Genomic DNA, 16,449 nt, shown 5'->3' with positions numbered 1-16,449 from the left:
TAAGAGTCCTTCACACTCTTTTTTTAAATTTTATTTTTATTTATTCATTTTAGAGAGAGGGAGAGACAGAGAGAGAGAGGAAAGACAGAGAGAGAGAGAACGGGGGAGGAGCAGGAAGCATCAACTCCCATATGTGCCTTGACCAGGCAAGCCCAGGGTTTCGAACCGGCGACCTCAGCATCTCCAGGTTGACGCTTTATCCACTGCGCCACCACAGGTCAGGCCCTGAGTCCTTCACACTCTTAAGACTCATCATCAACCCCAAAGGGCTTTCGTCTCGGTGCGTCTCTCACCGTTTTACTGCCTTTGGAAGCTCAAACGAAATCAAAATATACACAGATTTTCCTAAAATAACAGTCATCTCACTCATGATGCGCACAGATAACATTTTAAGGGGAGACATAACCATAACTCAAAGAATTAAAAATATTTATGGACCCCGGTAGGTTGGCTCAGTGGTGGAGCGTCGGCCCCGTGTGCGGATGTCCTGGGTTTGATTCCTGGTCAAGGCACACAGGAGAAGTGACCATCTGCTTCTCTCCTTTTCCCTCTCCATCTCCCCCTTCTCTCTCTCTCTTCCCTTCCCCCAGCCAGTAGCTCCATTGGTTCGAGCATCGGCCCCAGGCACTGAGGATAGCTCAGCTGATCTGAGCATGTCAACCTCAGGCACTAAAAATAGCTCAGTTGATTCAAGCATCGGCCCCAGTCAGGGGTTGCCACGTGGATCCCGATTAGGGCCCATGCAGGAGTCTGTCTCTCTCCCCTCTTCTCACTTTAAAAAAAAATTAGCGAGAGCCATGGCTGGTTGAACGGCCTCCTGGTGGTTTTCTGGACTTGACCAGCCCTTCTGCACAGACGTTTCGATTTTTCACACTTCACTTAGAAGCATCCTTTCCAATGTGTCCCCGGACAGGACTCCGGCGTGCAAGGAAGAAGGTGCAGGGGGCCTGACTCTGTCCTCACTGTCTGCCTGCCAGAAACACCCATTTTTTTTAGATTTTATTTATTCATTTTAGAGAGGAGAGAGAGAGAGAGAGAGAGAGAAGGGGGGAGGAGCAGGAAGCATCAACTCCCATATATGCCTGGACCAGGGAAACCAGGGTTTTGAACCGGCGACCTCAGAATTCCAGGTCGACGCTTTATCCACTGCGCTACACCAGAGCTCAGGCGAAACACCCATTTTTAATCTGCCTCTCCCACCAGGTTCCCTCCGTTTTTCGACGACAACCCGTTTGGCATTTATCAGAAGATCCTTGCCGGCAAAATCGACTTCCCCAGGCATCTGGATTTCAATGTCAAGTGAGTACGACGTCCCTCCCCGCCCCCCCTCTCTCCGCCGCCCGGTCCTCGGCTGTGTTTATTTATAAAGCATCAAAAAATAAAGGAATAAATAAATTCAAGCCCGGACATCTGCTGAGCAGGACACCATGTTGCCTGTCTCGCTGTGTGCTGTGTCGAGACCATCTGGGATCTCATCTTTCCCGCTGAAAGGCGAATGTTTCTCGTGACTTTGCTGCTCTTCATATTTCACCCGCTCGTGAGTTTTGGCCGGCGGCGAGGTCCTGGGCGAGGTCCTGGGTGCCCCCAATGATGTTTGCAACGCGCCCGTCCTCCCTGCGTCCTGCCTTTGTATTCTTGAACGCCAGAGAGGCGCTTGGGTATTTCACACGGAGGGTCCCCCCTTCCCCGCCTAATTCTTTTATTTCTTTTTTTTTTTTCTTTTTTTGTATTTTTCTGAAGCTGGAAACGGGGAGAGACAGTCAGACAGACTCCCGCATGCGCCCAACCGGGATCCACCCGGCACGCCCACCAGGGGCGACGCTCTGCCCACCAGGGGGCGATGCTCTGCCCCTCCGGGGCGTCGCTCTGCCGCGACCAGAGCCGCTCTAGCACCTGGGGCAGAGGCCAAGGAACCATCCCCAGCGCCCGGGCCATTTTTGCTCCAATGGAGCCTCGGCTGCAGGAGGGGAAGAGAGAGACAGAGAGGAAGGAGGGGGGGGGGGTGGAGAAGCAAATGGGCGCTTCTCCTATGTGCCCTGGCCGGGAATTGAACCCGGGTCCCCCGCACGCCAGGCTGACGCTCTACCACTGAGCCAACCGGCCAGGGCTCTTTTATTTCTTTTTGGCGGTTGGCGGACATGGTAATGAGTTCAACAGGGTTCACCTTGTCTTCCTGCTGCTGAGAGGGTTCTCGTTCTTTTTTATAATTTTTTATTTTTCTGAAGTGAGAAGCAGGAAGGCAGAGAGACAGACTCCCACATGTGCCTGATTGGGATCCATCAAGTGTGCCCACTAGGGGTCAATGCTCTGCCCAGCTGGGGCATTGCTCAGCAAACAAGCTCTTCTTAACACCTGAGGCGGAGGCCATGGAGCCATCCTCAGTGCCTGGACCAACTCTGCTCCAGTGGAGCCTTGGCTGCAGGAAGGGAAGAGAGAGACAAAGAGAAAGGGGAAGTGGAAGGGTGGAGAAGCAGATGGGCGCTTCTCCTGTGTGCCCTGGCCGGGAATCGAACCAGGGACTTTCACATGCCGGGCGGAAGCTCTACCGCTGAGCCAGCCAGCCGAGGCTGAGACAGTTTTCATTCTTCGACGGCTTTTTCCTGTGGAGGTTTGGCTGCAGAGGGTCAGGCAGCGTGTGCAGAGCATGTCCCCGGGGCGAAGGTGCCCACGTCAGAATTCCTGTCTGGGGTCGCCTTACCCGGTCACCTTGTTTGATTGGCCCCCCGAGCTGTTTCGCAAGCGTTTGATTTTTGTTTTCAACACACCCTTTGTTTTTTCCCTCGTAGGACCAGATATGTGGTAGATAATAGGGCAAAAGAAGGAAAAAGATGTTTATTTGGGGAATGTTTTGGGAGGACAATGTGTAATGAGGTTGCTTATTTTGTTTTGTTTTGTTTTTGGGGGGGTGTATTTGTTGAGATGTGAAAACAAGGCAAGAGACACCCAGTAATGATTGGGAAGGTATCCAATTTTTCAGTGCCCTCGTATTCCTCCGTTTTGGTCACAAGAAAGCATAGACTGAGGCCCTGGTTGGTTGGCTCAGTGGATAGAGTGTTGGCCTGCTATATGGATTTCCTGCATTCAATCCCTGGTCAGGGCACACAGGACAAGCAACTGTCTACTTCTTCCCCTTCCTTCTTCCCCTCTTTCCCATCTCTCTCTCTTCCCCTCCCCCAGCCAGTTGTTTGAACATCAGCCCCAAGTGCTGAGGATATAGCTCTATTGGAGTGCATCAGCCTCTGGCATTAAAAATAGCTCAGTTGATTCGAGCATTGGCCCTAGATGGGGTTGCTGCATGGATCCTGGTCAAGCAGCATCTCACCCTAATGGGATCGGCTTTCCATATCCCCAAATGGCCTTCCCTTTAGGGGGAGGACTTCAGGGAGCATTAGCTCAGACTTGACAATCGTCTCCGTGCCTGTGGAGAGGCAGTCCTTGCAAACCAAGAGTCCCATCTGTTTGGACGCCCGCAGGGAGGAGCAGGACCATCTGGCATGGTAGAATGACAGGTCTTTGCGGCGGGTGCCTTCAGACAGGTGCAGTGTTAGGGTTCGCCTCGCACTTCCCACAGCAGGTACGCCCACTGCTGTCTCATAACCTCAGTCCTGTTTTCTGGACAAAGATGACATCAGCATGTTTTCCCGCTCAGATCAGCCCCTCGGGATAGACGACAGCCCAGCGTTGCATGTATTATGTAGGAACTGATACTGGTCAAAGATAGAATAGGATAGGATAGGATAGGATAGGATAGGATAGGATAGAATAGAATAGAATAGAGTAGAGTAGAATAGTCAAAGTTAGCATAGAGTAGAATAGAATAGAATAGAGTGGTCAAAGATAGAATAGAATAGAATAGAATAGAAGAATAGAATAGAATAGAATAGAATAGAATAGAATAGAATAGAATAGAATAGAGTGGTCAAAGATAGAATAGAATAGAACAGAATAGGATAGGATAGGATAGAATAGAATAGAGTGGTCAAAGATAGAATAGAATAGAACAGAATAGGATAGGATAGAATAGAATAGAGTGGTCAAAGATAGAATAGAATAGAATAGAATAGAATAGAATAGAATAGAATAGAATAGAATAGAATTGTCAAAGATAGGATAGAATAGAATAGAACAGAACAGAATAGAGTGGTCAAAGATAGGATAGAGTAGAGTAGAATAGAATAGAATAGAATAGAATAGAATAGAATAGAATAGAATAGAGTGGTCAAAGATAGGATAGAGTAGAATAGAATAGAATAGAATAGAGGATAAGAAAGAATAAAATAGAATAGAGTAGAATAGAATAGAATAGAAGAGAAGAGAAGAGAATGGAACATAAAATAGAAAATAGTAAATAGTGCTTGAAAATGTTTACAAAACATCAGAAAACTGACCCATTTGTCCAAAGGCATAGGTATATTTTATGCGTGTTGACTTGCCCAGTTCATTTGGGTGTGTGTGTGTGTGTGTGTATACGCACTTATTTTTTTGTCCCCTTTTCCCCAAACAGAGACCTCATAAAGAAGCTCCTTGTGGTGGACAGAACACGGCGCCTTGGGAACATGAAGGTATGTGTGCATGTCCTGCTCTTGTCTGGTGGGCTCCGTGACGAGTCCCTGTCCCTTAACACGATGTGTTTTTCTGTTCACGGAGAGGGATGGAGCCGCAGGATCCACGTCAACTCTTCCCCAGCAGGGTGTCTGAGTGCACGGAGCTCAGCGGGGTCCGCACCCCTTCTCCTCTGTGTCCGTACAGGGAAATGACTCAGCAGTGATCTATAAGTCATTAGTGATCTATCTATCTATCTATCTATCTATCTATCTATCTATCTATCTATCATCTACCTATCTATTGTATCTATCTATCTATCTATCTATCTATCTATCTACAGGGAAATGACTCGGCAGTGATCTATAAGTCATTAGTAATCTATCTATTTATCTATCTATCTATCTTATCTATCTATCTATCTATCTATCTATCTATCTATCTATCTTATCTATCTATCTATCTACAGGGAAATGACTCAGCAGTGATCTATAAGTCATTAGTAATCTATCTATTTATCTATCTATCTATCTATCTTATCTATCTATCTATCTATCTATCTATCTACCTACCTACAGGGAAATGACTCAGCAGTGATGTATCTATCTATCCATCTATCCATCCATCTATCATCTATTATTGTCTATCTAGCTATCTATTATCTATCTACCTGTCTATCTTTTTATCCATCCATCCATCCATATCTATCTATCCATCCATCCATATATCATCTATTATTCTCTATCTACCTATCTATTATCTGTCTATCTACCTGTCTATCTTATTATCCATCCATCCATCCATCTATCATCTATTATTGTCTATCTAGCTATATATTATCTGTCTATCTTTTTTATCCATCCATCCATCTATCCATATCTATCTTCCTATCTATCTACCATCTATCTATCCATCCATCCATCTGTTATCTATTATTGGCTATCTAGCTATTTATTATCTATCTTCCTGTCTATCGTTTTATCCATCCATGCATCCATTCATATCTATCTATCTATCTATCCATCCATCCATCCATTTATCTATATATCAATCATCTATTATTGTCTATCTTGCTATCTATTATCTATCTATCCATCTAATCATCATTCATCTATTCATTTATCCATCCATCCATATCTATCTATCTATTCATCTAATTTCTATCCACCATCTAGCTACACATCCTGACACCGTAGTGTGTGTCCTAGCATTTGAACTACCTGGGACAGTAAAGTTCAAGCCTTCTTCTCTCCACATCCCTTCAGGTGACACTCAAGCGATATTTATTATTGCCCTTTGGTGAGGACGGAGAATATTTCTTTCCCCAGCAGGAAAAACGGAGTTGTCCTAGTAATAGGATGAGAGAAGGAAAAAAAAAAAGAGTAGAAACCATTCACAGCAGCATTTCGTTCCCTGGGTAGTGTTGTTACCCGGGAATGCTCTGTGCTTGAGAAAGAACCGGAAATTTAGGAATGAAGAACTAACCGATCGACACACATTTGTCGAAAGTGCGTTCAGTTTCAGAACCCCTGGCTTCTTCTGTGGTACAGAATCCACGAGTTTCTGTCTTGTGGTCTCTGGCGTCCACTTGATGTAAAAAGTTGTCACATGGGGGCACTGGACAGGGTGTAGGCGGGGCCTCGTGGAAAGATGAGAACTTGGGAGAGATTTCCGGAAGGCGTGACGACCTCAGTGTCCGCCCACCGGCGGGCAGCGCCCGGCTGCAGAGGGAAGTAGACAGGCTCTAGCTCACGGTTAATGGGAAGGTCACGCAGGGCGGTTGTTAAGATCCCTGAAGGTGGACGTCCTTCTGGTCTCCGTCACGGGACGGCTTGGCCGCACGGGACGGAGCAGATGTCTCCGTTCCGCGACCTTCGCTCTCGCCATCTCTCGTGGGGATGATAAGCACTAAAAGAAAAGCTGTCGAGCTGGAATCAGGCGACACACGGACACGTGACTGTGTGTGCTGTTTCCGGTGGAAAGGCTGGTCCATAGCCGTGGCTGCAGCCTCTGTCCCCGATGAACACCCTTGTGAGCGTAAGGACCGCGTATTTCCACGAGGAAGGAAATCCCACACAACCTAAAAACCTTTCCAGGGCATTTTCCCTAATAGCTCAAACTCCAGGGACTATACTTCCTGAAAACCTAGGAAACATTTGCTGTTAATTTCTACACTCTACACTAAAAAAAAAAAAAAAAAGATAGTTTTTTAAGGATATTTTCTCTCCCATGCCATGAAAATCCTGCATTCTGACAATGCCTCTTTTGTTGTTTCTTCTCTCTCTCTCTTTTTTTTAAAGAACGGGGCCGATGACGTGAAGCGGCATCGCTGGTTCCGTTTGGTGGACTGGGAGGCCGTCCCACAGAAGAAACTCAAGGTAGAACATGTGTTTAGGTCCACAGACAGGCATCTCTTTTTGTGTGCATGTGTGTGACAGAGACAGAGAGAGAGACGGAGAGGGACAGACAGACAGGAACGGAGAGAGATGAGAAGCATCAATCATCAGTTTTTCGTTGCGACACCTTAGTTGTTCATTGACTGCTTTCTCATATGTATGCCTTGACCGGGGGCTACAACAGAGTGAGTGACCCCTTGCTTGAGCCAGCGACCTTGGGTCCAAGCTGGTGAGCTTTTGCTCAAACCAGATGAGCCCGCGCTCAAGCTGGCGACCTCGGGGTCTCAAACCTGAGTCCTTCCGCATCCCAGTCCGACGCTCTATCCACTGCGCCACCACCTGGTCAGGCCAGACGGCTGTCTTTTAACTTAGCATCCTTGCAAAAAGTTACATACAGAATCTGTCTTCTGCTACTTGCATGTTTACGGTTGATACTTTGTTGCTTTACGCACTCTGCCAGATCATTACGGATCACGCTGTCTGTTCAGAGGATAACTTCCCGCTAGAGAGGCACCTAGGTGGTTAGGGCGGACGTTGAGACCCCAGTTTTTGCACCGGGACTTTGGGGGGAACCTGGTCTCATGTCTCAGTCGCTCGGTGACCATGATGAGCCCAGTCCCCTGCTCCAGGGAGTGAGTCACACAGGTAAACCGTGTGCCCAGGATTTACGGATACTTTGCAATGATGCTGAGACATGACATGGAGAATATTCTATGCACTGTTCTCCTTTCGACAGAGTACGTGTCTGAGAGCATGTCTCAGTAGCTGTGTGCCCAACTCTGTCCCTCAGAGTCAGCGGAGGGAATTTGACAGACGCTGATGCCCACAGGCACGGCGGGCGGGGGTGAGGATCTCAGCCCGGACACACCCCCCACCCCCGTGCAAGTGAGCTGAGACGCATAGACTCACAGACGCAGGGGGGCGTGCGGACGCTCCGTGCACCCCCCTTTCTAACCGCCTCTCTGTGTTCCTGCCAACCCCCCAGCCCCCCATCGTCCCCAAAGTGCGCGGCGAGGGGGACAGCTCCAACTTCGAGGCGTACCCCGAGAACGACTGGAACGCAGCCCCCGCGGTGTCTCCCAAAGACCTGGAGGTCTTCAAGAATTTCTGAGGACGGACGGGGCGCATCTGCTCCGGGAAGGTATGGATCTGTCTAGTGAGTCATTTCGAACAGTGGTCCCCAACCTTTTTTGGGGGGCCACAGGACAGGTTTAATTGTCAGAAAATATTTTCACAGACGGGCCTTTAGGGTGGGTCTCGTATCATGTGACCAAGACAAGCGTCAAGAGTGAGTCTTAGACGGATGGAACAGAGGGAATCTGGTCATTCTTTAAAAATAAAACATTGTTGCCCTGGCCGGTTGGCTCAGCGGTAGAGCATCGGCCTGGCGTGCGGGGGACCCGGGTTCGATTCCCGGCCAGGGCACATAGGAAAAGCGCCCATCTGCTTCTCCACCCCCCCCTCCTTTCTCTCTGTCTCTCTCTTCCCCTCCCGCAGCCGAGGCTCCACTGGAGCAAAGATGGCCCGGGCGCTGGGGATGGCTCCTTGGCCTCTGCCCCAGGCGCTAGAGTGGCTCTGGTCGCAGCAGAGCGACGCCCCGGAGGGGCAGAGCATCGCCCCCTGGTGGGTGTGCCGGGTGGATCCCGGTCGGGCGCATGCGGGAGTCTGTCTGACTGTCTCCCCCGTTTCCAGCTTCAGAAAAATACAAAAAAAACAACAACAACATTGTTCAGACTTAAATATAAATAAAACGGAAATGATGTAAGTTATTTATTCTTTCTCTGTGGACCGGTACCCAATGGCCCACGGACCGGTACCGGTCCGTGGCCCGGGGTTTGGGGACCACTGATTTAGGGGAAAAAAGGAAATACTGAGGAGGGTGTGGTTGATGGGGAGTCTGTCCTTCTCTCTCCCCTCCTCTCACTTTAAAAGGAGAAGAAAAGAGGGACAAAAAAGACCCCGTTTTGCACGAGCAATAAATCTCTCTTAGCCTGAGAGACCCCGGGATAGTCCTATGGAAGGGGGTCTCGTCCAACACGGATCGAAAGCGGACCTTTGAAATACCATTCAATTTCTCTTACGAGACACGTGACCCCTCTTTACAATTCCGGAATCTGCGTCTGTGCAGTACGGACGGATTCCTATTTTTTTTTCTTTTTTTAATTCTTTCATTGATTGATTTTAGAGAGAGAAGAAGAGAATGAGATCTTTGTAGTACATATGGATTTTTTTTCTTTTTTAATTCTTTTATTGATTGATTTTAGAGAAGAGAATGAGATCTTTGCAGTACATATGGATTTCTTTTTTTTAATTCTTTTATTGATTGATTTTAGAGAAAGAAGAAGAGAATGAGATCTTTGCAGTACGAATGGATTTCTTTTTTTTAATTCTTTTATTAATTGATTTTAGAGAAGAGAATGAGATCTTTGCAGTACATATGGATTTCTTTTTTTAAAATTCTTTTATTGATTGATTTTAGAGAGAAGAAGAGAATGAGATCTTTGTAGTACGTTCGGATTTTTTTTCTTTTTTTAATTCTTTTATTGATTGATTTTAGAGAGAAGAAGAGAATGAGATCTTTGTAGTACATATGGATTTCTTTTCTTTTTTTAAATTCTTTTATTGATTGATTTTAGAGAGAGAGAAGAGGATGAGATCTTTGCAGTACATATGGATTTCTTTTAATTCTTTCATTGATTGATTTTAGAAGAAGAGAATGAGATCTTTGCAGTACATATGGACTTCTTTTTTTTAATTCTTTTATTGATTGATTTTAGAGAAAGAAGAAGAGAATGAGATCTTTGTAGTACATATGGATTTCTTTTTTAAATTCTTTTATTGATTGATTTTAGAGAAAGAAGAAGAGAATGAGATCTTTGCAGTACATATGGATTTCTTTTTAAAAAAATTCTTTTGATTTTAGAGAGAGAAGAAGAGAATGAGATCTTTGTAGTACATATGGATTTCTTTTCTTTTTTAAATTTTTTATTGATTGATTTTAGAGTGAGAAGAAGAGAATGAGATCTTTGCAGTACATATGGATTTCTTTTTTTAAATTCTTTTAATGATTGATTTTAGAGAAAGAAGAAGAGAATGAGATCTTTGTAGTACATATATATTTCTTTTCTTTTTTTAAATTCTTTTATTGATTGATTTTAGAGAAAGAAGAAGAGAATGAGATCTTTGCAGTACATATGGATTTCTTTTTTTAAAAATTCTTTTATTGATTTTAGAGAGAGAAGAAGAGAATGAGATCTTTGCAGTACATATGGATTTCTTTTTTAAATTCTTTTATTGATTGATTTTAGAGAAAGAAGAAGAGAATGAGATCTTTGTAGTACATATGGATTTCTTTTTTAAATTCTTTTATTGATTGATTTTAGAGAAGAAGAGAATGAGATCTTTGCAGTACATATGGATTTCTTTTTTAAATTCTTTTATTGATTGATTTTAGAGAAAGAAGAAGAGAATGAGATCTTTGCAGTACATATGGATTTCTTTTTAAAAAAATTCTTTTGATTTTAGAGAGAGAAGAGAATGAGATCTTTGTAGTACATATGGATTTCTTTTCTTTTTTAAATTTTTTATTGATTGATTTTAGAGTGAGAAGAAGAGAATGAGATCTTTGCAGTACATATGGATTTCTTTTTTTAAAATTCTTTTATTGATTGATTTTAGAGAGAGAAGAGAATGAGATCTCTGTAGTACATATGGATTTCTTTTTTTTAATTCTTTCATTGATTTCTAGAGAGAGAAGAGAATGAGATCTTTGCAGTATGTCTGGATTTTTTTTTTAATTCTTTTATTGATTGATTTTAGAGAGAGAAGAAGAGAATGAGATCTCTGTAGTACATATGGATTTCTTTTTTTAAATTCTTTTATTGATTGATTTTAGAGAAAGAAGAAGAGAATGAGATCTTTGCAGTACATATGGATTTCTTTTTTAAATTCTTTTATTGATTGATTTTAGAGAAAGAAGAAGAGAATGAGATCTTTGCAGTACATATGGATTTCTCTTTTTTAAATTCTTTTATTGATTGATTTTAGAGAAAGAAGAAGAGAATGAGATCTTTGTAGTACATATGGATTTCTTTTTTAAATTCTTTTATTGATTGATTTTAGAGAAGAAGAGAATGAGATCTTTGCAGTACATATGGATTTCTTTTTTAAATTCTTTTATTGATTGATTTTAGAGAAAGAAGAAGAGAATGAGATCTTTGCAGTACATATGGATTTCTTTTTAAAAAAATTCTTTTGATTTTAGAGAGAGAAGAAGAGAATGAGATCTTTGTAGTACATATGGATTTCTTTTCTTTTTTAAATTTTTTATTGATTGATTTTAGAGTGAGAAGAAGAGAATGAGATCTTTGCAGTACATATGGATTTCTTTTTTTAAAATTCTTTTATTGATTGATTTTAGAGAGAGAAGAGAATGAGATCTCTGTAGTACATATGGATTTCTTTTTTTTAATTCTTTCATTGATTTCTAGAGAGAGAAGAGAATGAGATCTTTGCAGTATGTCTGGATTTTTTTTTTAATTCTTTTATTGATTGATTTTAGAGAGAGAAGAAGAGAATGAGATCTCTGTAGTACATATGGATTTCTTTTTTTAAATTCTTTTATTGATTGATTTTAGAGAAAGAAGGAGAGAATGAGATTTTTGTAGTACATATGGATTTCTTTTTTTAAAAAATTCTTTTATTGATTTTAGAGAGAGAAGAAGAGAATGAGATCTTTGTAGTACATATGGATTTCTTTTCTTTTTTAAATTTTTTATTGATTGATTTTAGAGTGAGAAGAAGAGAATGAGATCTTTGCAGTACATATGGATTTCTTTTTTTAAAATTCTTTTATTGATTGATTTTAGAGAGAGAAGAGAATGAGATCTCTGTAGTACATATGGATTTCTTTTTTTTAATTCTTTCATTGATTTCTAGAGAGAGAAGAGAATGAGATCTTTGCAGTATGTCTGGATTTTTTTTTTAATTCTTTTATTGATTGATTTTAGAGAGAGAAGAAGAGAATGAGATCTCTGTAGTACATATGGATTTCTTTTTTTAAATTCTTTTATTGATTGATTTTAGAGAAAGAAGGAGAGAATGAGATTTTTGTAGTACATATGGATTTCTTTTTTTAAAAAATTCTTTTATTGATTTTAGAGAGAGAAGAAGAGAATGAAAGAGAGAGAGAGAGAGAAATATTGAGTCACTGTCCCCCTTACTCACGCCCTTGTTGATTAATTCTTATATGTGCCCAGACCGGGGATTGAACCCTCAACCTTGGTGTATCCGCCGGCCGAGCTAGCCAGCCGGGGCGGCAACGAGAATTTCAAAAGCCATTGGGTTTCTTTGCTGTTCTTATGTCGACCACGGCGTTGACCCTCTTCTTCAGACACTGACCAGATCCTCTGTCCACTTTCAGACCAACAACAGGAAGCTCTGACCGCCTCCCCCCCTCCGGGGAGAGACCGCCTCACCCACCCACGCACACGCAGCCTCCAAGAGATGCCTTCCAGACGTGAGTGGGGCTAGACCGCGTGCCCACGCCCGTGTGTGTCTGTCTGCACAGGGCCTGGGGGACCGCCGGACCTCCGCGGACCTGCCGTCGATCTAAGCCGCTGGACGTCGACGGACACCACCGTGGGGTTGTGGCTTTTACCTCGTCCCTCGGCGCGGGGTCCCTGAGCTGTGGTGATCATCCTGGCTTCCCTCATCGACTCAGCTTTATACGTTTGAACCGATCGCGTTGGGTTGTAGCCACTGAGTGTGTGTGTGTGTGTGTGTGTGTGTGTGTGTGTGTGTGTGGGCGTGCGTGGACATGAGATCAATAGGACAGAGACCGTGAGTTCCCTCTGGGAGGTGACGTCCTGTACCTAACATCCTAAGTGCCTCACAGCCGGCAGCTTTCGGTCTCGAAACCAGGACGGGGGGGCAGAGACACGGGTTTTGAATGTAACTCCAGGGACAGCCAGGGAGCATTACAATTATTCAAGGACTGGAACGCAGGCATGAAATTGTCTGTATTCACCCCTCCACCCCTCCAAATTTTTTCCCATTGCATCGGGGACGAGCCACCCATAAAAACTGCAGGTGAAATCTCTTGAGCGAAACGTACCCTCTGGAAGCAAACAGGTGCATCGGGGCGGTGGCTCGGAGAACCTTCCGGCAAAGTTCTTTTTTATGGCTGTTGGTGTTTTTTTGTTTTTTTTTGCATTTTTCTGAAGCTGGAAATGGGGAGAGACAGTCAGACTCCTGCATGCGCCCCACCGGGATCCACCCGGCACGCCCACCAGGGGGCGATGCTCTGTCCCTCTGGGGTGTCCCTCTGTCGTGACCAGAGCCACTCTAGCGCCTGGGGCAGAGGCCAAGGAGCCATCCCCAGCGCCCGGGCCATCTTTGCTCCAATGGAGCCTTGGCTGCGGGAGGGGAAGACAGAGACAGAGAGGAAGGAGAGGGGGAGGGGTGGAGAAGCAGATGGGCGCTTCTCCTGTGTGCCCTGGCCGGGAATCGAACCTGGGTCCCCCACACGCCAGGCTGACGCTGTACCACTGAGCCAACCGGCCAAGGCACTGTTGGTGTTTTTATTTGGGGAAAGTGGGAGACCAGTGGCCTCTAGGGTTATCAGCGGGTCCACTCGGTTTTGCTGCTGCCCGTACACAGTCACGTGGAGTCTGTGTATTATTCTGTGGCCGCGCAGAGCGGGGCAGGCTGGCGTGAGCTCCAATAAAGGGACATTTCTTCTGTTTGGACAGAAGAAAAAAAGAAAGAAAGAAAATGAATCATGACCTAAAAGGCAGCTTGTGAAGAGCCCCGCACACAGTTCCCCTTCGGCTTGGCGGGTCAGCGTCATCGGCCACGGTGCATGCACGTGGGGGTTGGACATCGGTGGGTTGTCCCCCCGAAAACAGGGCTCGGACCCATTTTCTCTTTCCCTCTGTTTTCTGCTTGGTGGTTCTGAAGTGGGCTCTCAAAACCCGAGCCGGGCAGTCGGCGTCCGTCGCCGGGGAGAACGGAGGCGCCCGAGTCCCTTGTGTTACCGGGTCGCACGGCCGGCCGAGCCATGACCTTGCCAGTGGAGGTCGGCGACGGGAGGAAGTGGGTTCCAGAACCTTCTGTGTCCGCCAAGCGGCCCCCACGCCGACCGTGGGGACCCCTGCTGAGGCTCCCTTTTTATTTATTTTTTCTCCCATGTCCCATCCAGACAACCCCAGCCCCCCGACGCAGGGGAGGACGGGGACAGAGGATGCCCGGGGGTGGGCGGGTGCCGTCTGGGTTTTCTTAGCTCAGGTGCCTTCCTGACTCCCCTGGTCTGTGCTGTGGATCTGTCTTCCGCGCCCAGCACGGTGTCTCCCTCTGATGTCTCACTGCCCAACTATTCCACACATGCAGCTAGGGACAGGGACAGCTGATGTTTGCAAAGGGCATGCGCCTTTTTTTTTTTTTTTTTTACCCCGGTAGCCGCACATCAAAGGAAAATGCGTTCACCTGCACGATTCGGGGGCGCGTTTCACAGATCGGAAGGTTCCTGGGGCGGGAGTGTCTTATCTGCAGGGCCCCCGCTGGCCCGTGACAGTTTCAAAAGACGGTCCCAGGGAAGACGCTAAATGTCCCTCTTCTCAGGCAAGACTCTCTGCTTTCAAACGGGAGTCAGGTCCGGGCGGTGAGCAGAGCGAGATCTTTACAAGGAGTTACTCAGGGCGGGGGGGGGCGTTATTCCCAATGAATGAGTGTGCTGTGCCCCTGCCCCTGGAGACCTCTGTGTTCCCTCTGCGCCCCCTCTGTCAGAATTCTGTTCGCGTCAAGAGGAGGACGCCACACTGGCCCCAAACGTGAGCCGTTTCGGAACCGGCTCCCCAGGAAACGTCAGGTCCGATTGGTAGGGGACTCTGTGCGCCCACGTGCGGACCGAGCCAGGGAACCCTGTCTCCGATTTCCTGACTCTGAAACGAATCGTGACCATCCTTCTTGCTATGATTGTTGTTATTTTGAAGACTGCTGCTTAAAAAAAAATTTTTTTTAAAAAAAATAAATGAAATGCCATCCTGGATGACAGTAAAAAATTAGATAGATAAACAGATGGATGAAAGAAAGGATGGATGGATGGATGGACAGATATAATAGATGATAGATAAATACATAGATGAAAGAATGGATGGATGGATGAATAGATAGATAGATAGATAGATAGATAGATAGATAGATAGATAGATAGATACAAGGATAGATGGGTGGATGGATGGATGGATAGATACAGATATGTTAGATAGATCAATACAAGGATAGATGGGTGGATAGATGGATGGAAAGATGGATGGATACATAGATAGATGGATAGATAGATAGGTAGATAGATGATGGATGAAAGAGGATGGATACATGGATGGATGGATAGATAGACAGATACAAGCATGGATGGATGGATGGATGGATGAATGGATAGATAGATAGATAGATAGATAGGCAGATAGATACAAGGATAGATGGATGGATGGATAGATAGATAGATAAGCAGATAGATACAAGGATAGATGGGTGGATGGATGGATGGATAGATAGATAGGCACATAGATACAAGGATAGATGGGTGGATGGATGGATGAATAGATAGATAGATAGATAGATAGATAGATAGATAGATAGATAGATAGATAGATAGATAGGCAGATAGATACAAGGATAGATGGGTGGGTGGATGGACGGATGGATGGGCAGATAGATACAAGGATAGATGGATGGATGGATAGATAGATAGATAGATAGGCCCATTCACCTATGTACATAGTTTTGTAGGTTTACATCTTCCAGTCGGAATAAATGAGTCAGAAACAGCATCCAGAAAGCAGGAAACAACCGTGTGAACACATTGGCGACCTCGTGTTGTTTCCGAAACACTGTCACCGGCCGGCCCTCGGCCAAGCAGCACAAATTAGACCCTGGAAAGAATTCCCAGGATGACCCCACCCTACCTCCCCGCTGTTAAAACTCACTGGGGACAGTCCCGCCCCTCTGAGAAGCAGCAGGCACCCTGAGTGGCCGGCCCACGGCAGGGCGGGGCGTCAATTACATCGTGTGACAGGGAAGAGACCCAGTGAGCCAGCATTTCTTTGACACCTCAGGGCCCCCTCACCCCATGAAAACAAAAAGTTCGCCGACTCCTTGAGGACATTCTGAAACGCGCCCGTCCTCTGTGACTGTCTCTCATCAGCCTGAGACGTTCGGAAGCAAATTCACAGCACTGTTCGCGAAATCCAGTTCAGGGGAAGTCATCGATGCGTGTTAGGCGGGGCTTTAAAAAACAACAACAACAAAACAGAAGAAAGCAAAACAAGAAAACCCCACACAAGTGTTTTGTTTTGTTTTTTTCTAAATGGGGACTCCACGAATCGGACCTTTTGGAATTAAAAAGAAAAGAAAATAAAGATTTGCTTACAGAAAAGGATTTCGGTGAGATCTGTAGGATTAGCATATAAGCCAAGAAGACGTCCGTCCGTCGGGGTGGGTCTTGTTTTCG

The 16,449-nt window shown here is 45.3% G+C and overlaps 1 protein-coding gene and 1 long non-coding RNA gene across 2 annotated transcripts in view; both read left to right on the top strand.

Moving 5' to 3' along the window:
* PRKX (protein kinase cAMP-dependent X-linked catalytic subunit) overlaps nucleotides 1-13,096 on the top strand; it is an 81,277-nt gene extending 68,181 nt beyond the window's left edge. The window contains exons 5-9 of the mRNA XM_066356232.1: nucleotides 1,204-1,299; nucleotides 4,505-4,562; nucleotides 6,843-6,920; nucleotides 7,924-8,079; nucleotides 12,361-13,096. Of these exons, the coding sequence (XP_066212329.1) occupies nucleotides 1,204-1,299; nucleotides 4,505-4,562; nucleotides 6,843-6,920; nucleotides 7,924-8,049 (358 nt within the window). The 3' untranslated portion in view covers nucleotides 8,050-8,079; nucleotides 12,361-13,096. The remainder of the gene's footprint in view (nucleotides 1-1,203; nucleotides 1,300-4,504; nucleotides 4,563-6,842; nucleotides 6,921-7,923; nucleotides 8,080-12,360) is intronic.
* A 2,489-nt stretch (nucleotides 13,097-15,585) lies between these two features.
* Nucleotides 15,586-16,218, top strand: LOC136385390 (uncharacterized). The gene is made up of 2 exons (XR_010747813.1): nucleotides 15,586-15,622; nucleotides 15,683-16,218. It is a non-coding gene; the product is annotated as an uncharacterized lncRNA (long non-coding RNA).
* The last annotated feature ends 231 nt before the right edge of the window (nucleotides 16,219-16,449 follow it).

Source organism: Saccopteryx leptura, chromosome X, assembly GCF_036850995.1.
Source record: "Saccopteryx leptura isolate mSacLep1 chromosome X, mSacLep1_pri_phased_curated, whole genome shotgun sequence".
In the NCBI taxonomy this organism is placed as follows: domain Eukaryota; kingdom Metazoa; phylum Chordata; class Mammalia; order Chiroptera; family Emballonuridae; genus Saccopteryx; species Saccopteryx leptura.
The sequence above is the reverse complement of the archived record's forward strand: the minus strand, read 5'-3'. Positions and strand labels throughout refer to the sequence as shown.